The 11492-nt window shown below is 58.0% G+C and overlaps 1 protein-coding gene across 1 annotated transcript; it reads right to left on the reverse strand.

The window, feature by feature from the left end:
• Nucleotides 1-310: 310 nt before the first annotated feature.
• On the reverse strand, nt 311-9301 carry LOC123829204 (pepsin A). Its single transcript, XM_045854728.1, has 9 exons — nt 9146-9301; nt 8378-8534; nt 6330-6447; nt 5712-5830; nt 4786-4985; nt 3112-3228; nt 1835-1979; nt 1640-1738; nt 311-643 (listed from the first exon to the last, which is right to left on the reverse strand). The coding sequence occupies exons 1-9, from the start codon at nt 9199-9201 to the stop codon at nt 494-496; spliced, it is 1161 nt and encodes a 386-aa protein (XP_045710684.1). The 5' UTR covers nt 9202-9301; the 3' UTR covers nt 311-493.
• Nucleotides 9302-11492: the final 2191 nt, after the last annotated feature.

The following is an 11492-nucleotide window of genomic DNA, read 5'->3' on the forward strand; positions in this document are numbered from 1 at the left end:
AATCGAACCTGCGACCCTTTGGTTCGCAGCCCGAGCTCAATCCACTGAGCTACACCAGCCAGGGTACTTATTGTATTATTATTGTTTTGTAATTGAGGTGTAATTGACTCCCAATTCTGTATGCAGTGCTCCCAGCAGAGCCTGCCAAGGCCCATTGGTCCTCCTGCTTCCACGTGAAGTGTGTGCTGCCCCTGTCCCCGTGTTCGGTGCTGTCCAAGAGAATGTGGCCACGTCTGCCCCCCTGCCCTGGTGACCCGACCCTGGCGACGTGAAGAGGAATACCAACGAAGAGAAGCCACACCATGAAACATTTTTTCAGGAGGTCATGTTTTTATTCTACATTATTGGCGTTGTAGGGGTCAGGACAGAGATTCCACCTCCACGATCTCACGGGCAGGGCAGCGGGGAGACTTATGTACACCTCGAGTGGGCGCGGAGCGGAGGGGGGCGGGGGGGCCGGATCTTCCCGGGAAGGAGCCGGAAAGACGCAGGCTTAGGCCACGGGGGCCAGGCCGACCCGGTTGTTGCCCCTATCGAAGACGGTGAAGTACTGGCGGATGAAGATGTCGCCCAGGATCCAGAGCTCTCCGGAGGCGGTGGGCAGGTTCATGCCCTGGAAGCCGCTGACGCAGCCCTGCTGGCTCTGGAGGAGAGGAGAAGGGAACTGGAGATGGGACACAGACTCCGCAGGGACGGGCGCTGGCGGACGGAGCCCCAGGGGCCACGGCCCGCTGCCAGGCACATGCACGGAGGAGCTTCCTGGCTCGGGTCCGGGGACTGGGCTCTTTCTGCCTGGGGCCTGCCTGCAGGAGCTGTTCCCTGCACTGTCGGTTTCCAGGGGCTACGAGACATCGCCCAGTGTCTCTGGCAGGTGCGCAAAGCCTGACGTCAGCACCGGAGCGAAGGGGTTTAGGAAGCAAGCTGCCGGGGAGGATTTTGGACAAGCCCTGGTGACACAGCCTTTTCTCATGATCCTGATCCCGTTCAGCGACAAACCAGGTCGGCTATTAGTCCTTGTCATTCACCAAGGCTGTGGGCACCTTGGGTGCATGCTGGAGTCACCTAGGAAGCTTTGAAAAACCCCAATGCTCAGGGGTTCACCCTACTAATTAACCAGCATCTTGTGGGGAGTGGCCCGGACACAAGGACCTCTTGCTGGATAGTATCGACCTCCTGGGCGAAACAAGTTTCCCTCCTGGCATCACAGCAGAAAGTAAGGGGTTTTCCTGTGCTTTGTCTGACCGAAGGTGTGTTACTTGGTAGAGACATAGGAGCACATTATCCCTGACCCCATACAAGCTGTGACTTTCATTTGCCCAACCCTTACTGGCTTCAGGGTGGTTCCTCTCACCCAGCGCCGCTAAACCACACGCGCATCAACAGGCTAGCGATGGAAACCTGGGGTGTGGACTCAGGTGTTCACCTAGAAATTCTTTCCATGCCACCATTGTGTGCCTTACTTTTCTCCTGTGGGTGGGGCGGGGACTGGGTCCACGCCCTCACTCCTGCCTTTATCTGTAATGTATTCTTTTTCTCTGGAGGCTGTCCGGGGCGGATGTGAGCCACAGCTCGTGCGGAGGGGGAGGATGTGGCCACATCCTAGGGGCCCGCTTAGGTGGGAGGCCCGGACCCCCCTTACCTGCAGGATGTAGGCGCTGGGGGGCAGCGGGTACTGGATGCCGTTGATGGTGAAGACAATGTTGGGCAGGCTGCTGATGGCCGAGCAGCTGACCGCCATCTGGAAGGAGGGAAGGGTTAGAATTCAGGCTGCATTCCTTCGGTGTGGCAGATCCGCCACCTGGGCCTAGACCAGGGCCACCAGGGCCGGGTTTACCTGGCCGTTCGAGGTCTGGCTGGCTCCGATGTAGCTCTGGATGTTGGCGATGGCATTGGTGGGGCCAGCCAGCAGAGAGGTGCCGGTGTCGACAATGGCCTGGCAGCCCCCACTGCACGCGATGGCCTGGCCGTTCATGGTGATGCTGCGGGCGAGATGCGAGTTAGGGTTTCCTTCGTCCCCAGGAGGAACCGAGGGACTCCAGAGGGTCCCTCTTCCCCACCCGCTGGCCAATATATGGAATGTCAGCTTCTCTCCTTCACGCGTACATTCGTTCGTGCACTAATTTCTCCGCAGCTATGCACTGAGCGCGACTCGGTGCCAGGCCTGGGAGATGCAAAGCCTAACAAGACAGCCGCGCAGTTTCTGGCTGCGGGGGCTCACAGCCTAGCTGGAAAGGTAAGTTGCGGTCAAGGAAGGGCAGGGTGAACAGGGCACACGGCAGGGGGACGGAACCACAATCCAGAGTGAGGGTGGTGGTGACGAGGAGCAGCCAGGGAGGCTTCCCAGGGAAGCAGGTGCCCAAAGGTTGCCAGGAGGTGAAGGGCTGGAGGCAGGTGTAGTGCGGCAGGTGGGCAGGGATGGAGACAAGAGGAGCGGGGGCGGGAGTTGGAAGAACTGACAGGGTTGCGGCCTGGCTGGGACAGACATAGGGGGACCAGCGCATCCTGGTTTAGCAGGGCTGTCCTGGTTTTAGTCCTGAAGATTTTCATGTCCCAGGACCCTGCTCTGGCCTGGGCAAACCTGGGTGACTGGTCCCTCTAGCAGGCCTGCGGGGGGTGGGGAGGGGAGGCAAGGACAGCTGGGGAGTGAGGCTGTGTGGGGGGTGGGCAGGCCCCGTAGGAGAAGCAGGGACAGAACAGCTGAAACAACTTCTCAGTCGGTTTGCCCCATCCCTAGACTAACAGTGACATTTTTCCTGGAACAGGAGGAGCACGGGCCCGTTCACAGGTCCCCTAAGTGCTGAGACAGGTGGACAGCCAGGTCCTCCAGCTCTCCCTGGGGATGCCAGTAGATTGTCCTGCCTCTGCGACCAGAAGGAAAGTGGCTGTCTCATCCCTGCAGAGTGTCTGGGGGCTCAGACAGCTCTCCTCCTCCAGCGAAGTGCCTGTCCAGGGTCTCTCTGGCTTGGCCAGCTCCCACCTTTACCTCCCGGGGTACCCGTCCCTGTGCTGGCTGTTCCAGCAGGACCCTGAAAAGCTTAGCTGACTAGGACTCTGTAAGGAAACAGGGCCTGGGGTCCAAGCCAGGACGTCGCCCATCCACAATGGTCTCACCTGTCCACGGTGATCTGCCAGTAAGTCTCGGAGGACAGAGGCACCCAGTTCAGGTTTCCAGTGTAGTAAGAAGAGTCGATGCCACCGAACATCACCACGCTGCCGCTCTGGTCATTGCTGTGAAAAGTGGGGGGAAAACCAGGAATGCATTCTTTCCTTCATTCATTCATTCAAACAAACATAAACTACATGTACTCTAAGAGCTGCCTTTTTTCTTTCTTTCTGTTCTTTTCTTTTTCTTTTTCTTTTTTTTTTTTGCTATGGAAGTTTGCTCTCTATTTTGGTCTCTAGCCTGTGCAAGGAGCTTTGCTGAGTGTGTGACAGAGGCCACCAAGGCCCCTGCTATGGCCATGATGATGATGATGGTGATTTCCACTTTACAGACAGGCACAGAGAGGTGAGGCGACTTGCCCAAGGTCACACAGCCAGGGAGTGGCAGAGCCAAGATTAGAACCTAGGTCTTTCTGGCTCCAGAGCATGTGAAATGAATCCATGTTTGCTCTGAAGGACTTGAGAGTGTCGTGTTCATTCTCAGCCAGGGGCATTTCACCCCCCAGGCACACGCGCCAGTGTCTGGAGGTGTTTTTGATGGGCATGCTTGGATGTGGGTAGGGGCCGTCACTGGCGTCTGGGAGGGAGAGGCCAGGGAGGCTGCTAAACATCCTACAAGGCGCAGGCGGCCCCCGGCAGCAAGGAATTGCTGGCCATCTGGTCCAAGATGTCAATAGTGCTGAGACTGAGAAACTGATGCAGCTGAGAGAGGAGGCGGCCCTGCATGAAATACCTGTAAGGGCCAATGCGTTTAAGGGCTGACTTGGGTATTAAGTGCCCCCCCCCCCGCCGGGGGGTGGGGGAGGGGAAGGATGGAAGGGCCTCTCTGTTGGAAGCTGCAGAGGTCCCTGCTCCTGGAATCGTCATGGTCTAAACCCGCAGATTCGGGTTAGGCAGGGGGGCAGGTGCGGACGGAGAAATGAGCTGCCAGAGAACTGGCCGCAGGTAAAACAGTCCCCACTCCGCGAACCCCACCCCCTCCCCCGATCACGTCTGACAGCACACGCGGCCCACCGCGCGTCACAGAACCGCGGACAACTGGGGAAACACACCCGCCGTGACAAACCGCTTCAGAAGAGGAGGATTTGGGCGTCTCGGGGGAAGGGGGAGACACCCTCAGGTATTCCTGCCCAAACCTCTACTCAACCGACACCCGGTTCACTTTCCATGGTCGTGGAATGAACTCACAGTCAACACCTGGTGTTAACTAACGAAAGAGACGTGCTTTCATCCTTTACAAGTTCCGCTGTTCAGGATATAAATCTCAACCCATTTTTTTTTTTCATTTCTGGCTGTGACATTTTGGCCCCCGTTTCAAGCAGATTCACTTCAGATGGTGGTCTCTGGGGGGCCGGCGATGAGGGGGCCGGTGCTGCCGAGCAAACGGCTAATGGCATTGGGGTTGGGTGAGTCCAGGGGACAGGGTAGCTCGCTGGCCAGGTGAGACGGATGAAGGCGGCTGGTCCCAGAGGGCCCGGCGCCGTCCTCGCTACAAACACACCTCCCGAGCCGCAGACGCTGACCCTATCCACCCCTCGCTTGCTAAGACCCTCTTCACAACCCCCAGCCCTGGACAGCCCCGTGCTGGGGCCAGGGGACCGTGACCTGTCTGCCCCGACTCACGAGCTCAGGTAGACGGAGAAGAGGTCTTGGGAAATCAGCCCCTGGTCCCAGATGTTGTCAAAGACGGGCGTGGCCCCGGAGGCGGCGATGCTGGGGTAGGCCAGGCCCAGGATGCCGTCGAAGGGCGCGTAGTACAGGAAGGAGCCGGGCTCCGTCTCGCTCAGGCCGAAGATCTGGTTGGTGTCAGCGATGCCTCCGACCTGACAGGGGAAACCGCGTGGTTCGTGATCGGCTCCCGCCCCCCGGGCTCTGTGCAGCAGCGGTGCCACCAGCGCGGGTCCCAGAGCGTCCCGGCTCATCCTGTGCCGGACTCTGCCTCTGGGTAAAGGCGGGATGGAAGGACGGGAGAGGGGCCGAGCCCCGAGGACACTGGTTGTTCTGCTGCAGGGGCCATTGCGGCTGAGCTCCAGATGGCCGCAGTCGGCGCCTCGGTGTGTGAGTTTGCTGCAGAGCAGATGGTCACCGTGCGCTCGTGTGTCTGAGGGTCGGAGGCAGGGCAGACCCCAGGCAAACTGGAGCCCTTGCCACCCCCACCCCCCGTGCTGCGCCCTGGAAGAGGGGAGCTGGGGGAGCGTTAGGGCTGGGGTGGGGGCCCCCGCAGTGGGGGCGAGGAGGAGGAGGAGGTGCTGAAAGAGAACTGAGCCTTTTCTCAGCTTCTCCATAGCACTCGGCTTGGGTGGGGCTGAGGCGGGCTTGTGGCACTGGGCGCCACCCTTTACCCACCGCTGCCTTACCTGGAAATGTCTGTGATGCCTCTGCCACTGCCCCTTCCGAGTTCCCCCATCAGGTGACTTTGGGATCATGGAGACCCACATTGCTGGAATGAGCTGGTTCTGGGGGGTGCTGGTGGTGGTGGGCCCCCAAGCTTCCTGGCAGTGGGTCCCAGGGCTGGGCAGGGTGAGGCGGCCCCCCCAGCAGGAGCTCACCTGGACGGTGTCGTATCCGAGGATGCCTGTCATGCTGCCGGTGCCATAGGCCACGGAGACCGTCTGGCTGGTGGCCTGGTAGGTGGAGGACTGCTGAGGGTTGAAGCGGTTGTGGTTGGCTGTGGGGGCAAGAAGCGACGCCGTCAACCTCCGACAGCTGGTGGGGAGTCACGGTCCGGGGCGGTCTTCCTGGGGTGGGTGCCTGGGTTCTGAGCTGGGGGGGGTGGGTGCTTTGGAGGAGATGGGTTACCTTTCCCTAGATTTTGGAGCCCGAGCGTTCCCAGGTTTCATGCTGTCTGGTTAGACCAGTTGGGACAATCTCACTGATGGAATGTCCGCAGCTGACCCCACAGGACGCCCCAGCCAAACACTGCGAGGTGCAGGCCCGTGGCTGCCTGCTTCTCTCTGCCACTGGCCTGGACTCCTGGGGCACTGGGACCATGTGTGAGTCACCGCTTTGCCCCCCAGGCACCTGAGCGCAGTGCTGGGCACACAGCAAATGCCTGCTGAGCGGATCCCGAGTGGCCCCAGCAGGCTTGAAAGGAACCGACTTGCAGCCCCCGAGCGTGCGGGGCCCCTGGGCCCTCGGGTGCGGGGTGGGCAGGGCTGGGCACTCACAGCAGGCAGGGCTGGAGCAGTAGACGGAGGGCACCCACAGGTTGGAGGAGCCGGTGTCGAAGATGACGTTGAACTCCTGAGGGGGCGTTCCGATGCCGATGGTGCCAAAGTACTCCATCTGCCGGGCGGCGGCGGGGGACAGCACAGCTCACGACACGGAGCTCCCCACCCCCGCCTCCCCAGCGACTGTCTCTGGCTGGGCTCCTCAGCCCACCTCCCGCCTTCCCCTTTGCATTCCTGCCTTTCCCTCCCTGTTCCATGCGTCCCTCTTCCAAGGCCCAGCCTGGTCTCCCCGCCTCCTCGGAGTCTTCCCGGATTGTCCCCAGTTCTCTGACTGCTCTCTTCTGCGCACCACTAACACCTCCCAGTAACCTCGTCTTGTCTGTCCTGGTCTCGCGTGTTCTTGGAGGACAGCGTGGGCCCTCAATGTGCCCGGCTCAGGAAAGGCTGACACGCGTGTTCGTTACATTGTTGACCAGGAGATACATAAGGCACTGAAACCCGCCCGTATATCTTCGTCCTGAATCTCAGTGGGCACCGCAGGCTCCGCAAAAGGGCGTAGTCAGGGTTTTTATTCTCCGTGCCAGCACTTTCCTTGTTGGTTGCAGCCATGCTGGTCTTGCTGGGCTTCGATGAGGACCGCCTCCTTCCCATCCCTGGGCCTTTGTCCTTGCTGTGTCTTGTGCCTGGGAAATGTTTACTCTCCATCTTTCCTCGGCTGCCTCCTCCTCATCAGTTATTCAGAGCGCTAACCAACGTCACCTCCCCCGAGAGGCCCTCCTTGATCACGCTAAGTTAGCCCTTCCTCCTTAGTCTTTTTCCAATTACTCTAATGTTTTACCACTTGTCATTGCCTGACATTATCTTACATACTTATTTATTTGTCACTTGTTTGCCTTCTCTTCCAGAATAGAAGCTCCAGGAACTTTGCTTATTCACTACCGTTTTCTCAGCTCCTTGCACAGCCCCTGGCACATAGTAGGTGCTTCATAAACATGCAAGTACATGGGCTAGCTTTACCAGGGGCCAGGCCCTGTGCTAAGTATTCCAAAACAAACAGACAAACAAACAAACAAACATTATTGCACTAATTCCTCGGACAACCCTCTGATAGTGGGTATTAGCGGTTCTGTTTGACAGACTGGACCCTGGGGCTCACTCAGAGAATGTAAACTACTTGCTCAAGGTCACCAGGACCGTTAGTGCCTAGATGTGCACCAGGCCTGGCAGAATTCAGAGGCTAAACTCCTAATGACAGGTGTCCCTGCTTTGCACCCTTGGCCTAGTGCCACTCACACAGGGGACACGCAGTGTTTTTGCTGAAGGACAAATAGAAGGGTCAGAGTGATCTTCCCGTAATTTCAGTCTGACCTTGTCAACCATGTGTTAGGATGATTCCATGGCACTTAAGATACAGATGGTTATCAGAGTCTCCGCCTGGCTGCTCCCACTGACCCTCCAGCTCACTTTGCACCTCCTCCCCCTCCCTCTCTTCCTGATCTCCACGCTCACCTGGCTTCCTTTCCTCCGACGCACTCTGCTCCCCGCTGTCACGGTGTCTGACAGGGGTCCCTCCTGCTCCCCGGGACTCTCTGCCACCCTCTTGGAACCCTCACTTTTCCTTCATTGCTCCAGGGGGTTGTCCCTGCCTGCCACCTGCCACCTGCCACACTGGCACAGGGTGTCACTTCACTGTGGCCCTTGCCTGGTTGTACTTCTCATGCTTTGTGAGGCTCACGGAGTGCTGTCTGTCTCTCCCTACTAGACTGTAAGCTCCAAGGGGGTGGGGGCCGGGCCTGGTTTTGCTCACTGCTGTTTCCCGGCCCGGCACCGTGCCCACCACACCACAAGGAGCTCTGTATGCGTGACACTGGGTGAACGAAGGAAGGAAGGAAGGAATGAGCGAGTTTTCCTGCCCTCCCTGTGCCTCTGAGATCCAGGGAGCAGACTCCTGGGGGACTGCCTGGGGCCTCAGAGTTCTGGTCCATCTTCCAAGACCCCTGGGGCCCTCTCTCTCCTAAGCCCCCACCGCCCGCCTGTGCACTCACGTCCATGTAGTTCTCAAGGGGCTGGGTGGCCGCCAAGTCGGCGACCTCCTTGAAGTACTTGCTGGCTGGGTTGAAGTTGTGCGTCTTCAGAAAGTCCTCCAGCAGGCCATGCTGGATCAGTTTCTGCCGCATGGACTGCTTTCTGACCAGAGGAACCCTGTGGCGAATGTTGCAAAGGGATGGTTTGGAGGCAGAGGAGTAATTAGTCAAGGAGCCTGCTCCTGGGGTGCTCCTGGGGACCCCAGCAAGGAAAAGGAAGCTGACCCAAGAGAGATGCAGGGAGGAGGGAGTCAAGATGGGAGATGCTCCCCTTTGGGGCACAGTAACACAAGGGGGCCCTGTGGTTGTCCCGAGTCGCCTGGCCCCCTGGGGGAGTGGGAACCGACCCCAGGCTGGCCCTGAGGAAGCCATAGGCAGTCAGTTACGCCTGGGTGTGCCACCTGGGTAGGTCTTGCATGGAGCGCTTCGGGCTTGGGAGCGTTTTGAGGTCTCTAACAAAATTCCACCATTAGCACTTGACTCCGTGGGGTCTAGAGACTCTCACTGGAAAAAAGTAAGTCCTCCCAAGAGAGTCATGCTGGGCTCTCGGTCCCGCTCTCTTTCGTTTACATGGATATAATGTTCCTTTCCTCTGAGCAGTTAACCACACCTGTAGTGCTGGCTTCCCGAAAGGGCAGAGAGAGCACTGAGGAATGGTCAGGAGAGGCGCCATACAAGGGAAGAAGAAGATGGTGGAAAGAAAGGCAGTGTGACAGGCAGCAAACTCACTTGTACAGGACACACTCAGAGAGTGCCACCACGCTGAGCAGCAGCAGCCACTTCATGGTTCTTCCCGGGGCCCGAGTGTCCAGAGAAGCGGAGGCGGTGGAGAGTGTGCAGCCGCAGGCAGGAGCGGCTCCTTATATACTGCCCAAGTGCTCAGGAGTCGGCCTTATCAGCCCTCAGATATCACCCATTCTCCCAACCCAAACAGAACGTTTCTCGATAAGATTGCCCCTGCCCCTGAGCCCTGTTCTGAGACGTTTCCGGTACAGAAGCTTTCCATGGTAACCCCTCCCTGTGGCTGGAAGAGCGAGTGATGGACTGGAGGCGTACGTCTTAGGTCATGAAATGCATTGCATCTGGACAAGCTGAATATGTCAACGAAATTGGTCTAACGTGCCTTTCACGTTTAACCGATGCCCAAGGAGCTCAGTTACCCTGATTTGTCCCAGTGGGAGAGATGGCCGGGTTCTCGGAGACCAGCTTCCCACCTAGTGATGGGCCATGTTCCTGTAGCTGCGACCCCAAAGCACATTCATGGGTCAGTGGCTTGGGACTCCAGACATGTCCCTACAGAAATGTCATTATCTGCGGCTGTTGAGTGGCAGCTGGGCCGAGTCCCGGAAAGTGGTGCGCGCAGCAGTGGAAGAAGAGAGGGCGGAACAGGTGGAAGAATGCTGCCTTTTCTGAATCAGGCCAGCTGTGTCTTCGGAATCTGTGCTCCTCACTTTCTGTCCACCTTCCCATCCCGCTGCTCCTGTTCCGCCCTCTCAGGTTGCTTGAAGCTTCCACCTTTGAGAACCCAGTGGGCCTGGCTCTCCCATGTTCTCCATCTTAAACTTGTCTGACTCAGTTACAGTGGAGCAAAGCCATCTTGGGAAAATTTAGACTAAAGTGTGAATGACTCAGGAAGTCATTTCTCCTGAAGAGAAAGTCCTGAGAGAGTCCCTTCTTCAAAGAGGATGCTTACCAACCCAGTGGGTTCTCTATGGGGTTTATTCAGTAGACGAAGTGGAGTGAAAACTTTGATTCAGGAAAGGTGGGGATGGGGAGATATTGGGGGGAGGTCAGCAGTAGGTGGTGAGGTCTATCTGCCGGTCTTGTTCTGAAATCAGATCCCCTGGGCCACCCCAGGTTTTCTCAGTATCAGGAGACATAGATTCCAGTAAAGCTCCAAATCCCCCCACCCCCCACCCCGTGCCTCTGAGTGAGTACAGAGGGGTGGGGTTCGTTAGTACAAAGCCTGTTTGTATTTCCAGTTCGCCTGTTAAGTCAGTTTCATGCCACAGATGTGGATCCTTGACCTGTATTTTCCACTTTCACATCGTTTGTTTGATTCCTACTTCCTCCTCTCACTCTGTCCCTCCCCCTCGAGCCTTTCTTCTTAGAGCTACGCTCTCACCCTCGGGCTGATGGTCCTAAAGATGGCTGCCCAAGCCCTAGGAGCAGCAGATGGGAACCCCTGGGGGAAGGCTGCCGCTGGGAGGGAGGGAGGGGCATGCTCTGGGGTGGGGGTCAGGCGGGGTCTTCAAAGGTGATTGGTGTCTCACACTGTGTGGTGGGTACAGGGCTGCTGATTGAAGTTTCTCTCTCATGTCGGTGTTTCTCTCTCTCCCTCCCCTCCCTCTAAAAACAAATAAATAAAATCTTTAAAAAAGTAAACGGGGACAGAGAACAGGTCAGGGGCTGGGGGGGAGGAGATTGGCTACCAAGGGGTGTGGGGGACCTTTTTGGGGTGATAGAAATATTTCACCCCTATTTGGAGTGATAGAAATATAGTCTCTAGACTATACACCTGAAAAGGTAAATTGCACCTCGTGACAATAGACCCGAAGCACCTGACTTCGCAGCAGGTGACACACACAGCCAGTGACAGTCCCACCCATGGGAGCGGAGGGAAAATTGGGCAGTAGGCTGTGCCTGGGGAGGCATCGTAGAAGGGACACGCTGGATTCATTTTGCATAAACTGCCACGATGCCACCGGAGCTGGTGAGGAAGGCACGGACAGCCTGCTCACCAGCCCTGCTTCTACTTCTGTCCTTGGAACCGTGGGTAAATCTGTGCCCAGCCTGCTTTTGTCGTCTCATCGAAGGATGGCCGTGACAAGGGGGCAGGCTGAGGCAAAGCTCGCCGGTGGCCAGGATCCGTTTCGGAGGAGCAGATGGCGCCCAGGCTCCTCTGCGCGCCCCAGAGCTGACTTGTGGGCCTCGGGGTCTAATGAGGGGCATGGATTTGGGGGCACAGCTTGTCCGTGGGGCCCACGTGGTGGTTTTGGGCAGCAGAAAACCGTGTTCGGGAAGCAGAAGAAGATGCCCTGGCGGGTCGCCTGCAGGCCCCGTCCACGCTGCGGGT

The sequence above is a fragment of the Phyllostomus hastatus genome, unplaced genomic scaffold, assembly GCF_019186645.2.
Source record: "Phyllostomus hastatus isolate PE091 unplaced genomic scaffold, TTU_PhHast_1.1 phas_scaffold_11, whole genome shotgun sequence".
In the NCBI taxonomy this organism is placed as follows: domain Eukaryota; kingdom Metazoa; phylum Chordata; class Mammalia; order Chiroptera; family Phyllostomidae; genus Phyllostomus; species Phyllostomus hastatus.

Excerpts from the sequence above, each read along its gene's own strand:
- LOC123829204 (XM_045854728.1), bottom strand. The coding sequence starts at position 9,201 with ATGAAGTGGCTGCTGCTGCTCAGCGTGGTGGCACTCTCTGAGTGTGTC. Across the intron at positions 8,535-9,145 it reads TCTGAGTGTGTCCTGTACAA|GGTTCCTCTGGTCAGAAAGC; the intron begins GTGAGTTTGCTG and ends CATTCGCCACAG. Across the intron at positions 6,448-8,377 it reads CCCTTGAGAACTACATGGAC|ATGGAGTACTTTGGCACCAT; the intron begins GTGAGTGCACAG and ends GCCGCCCGGCAG.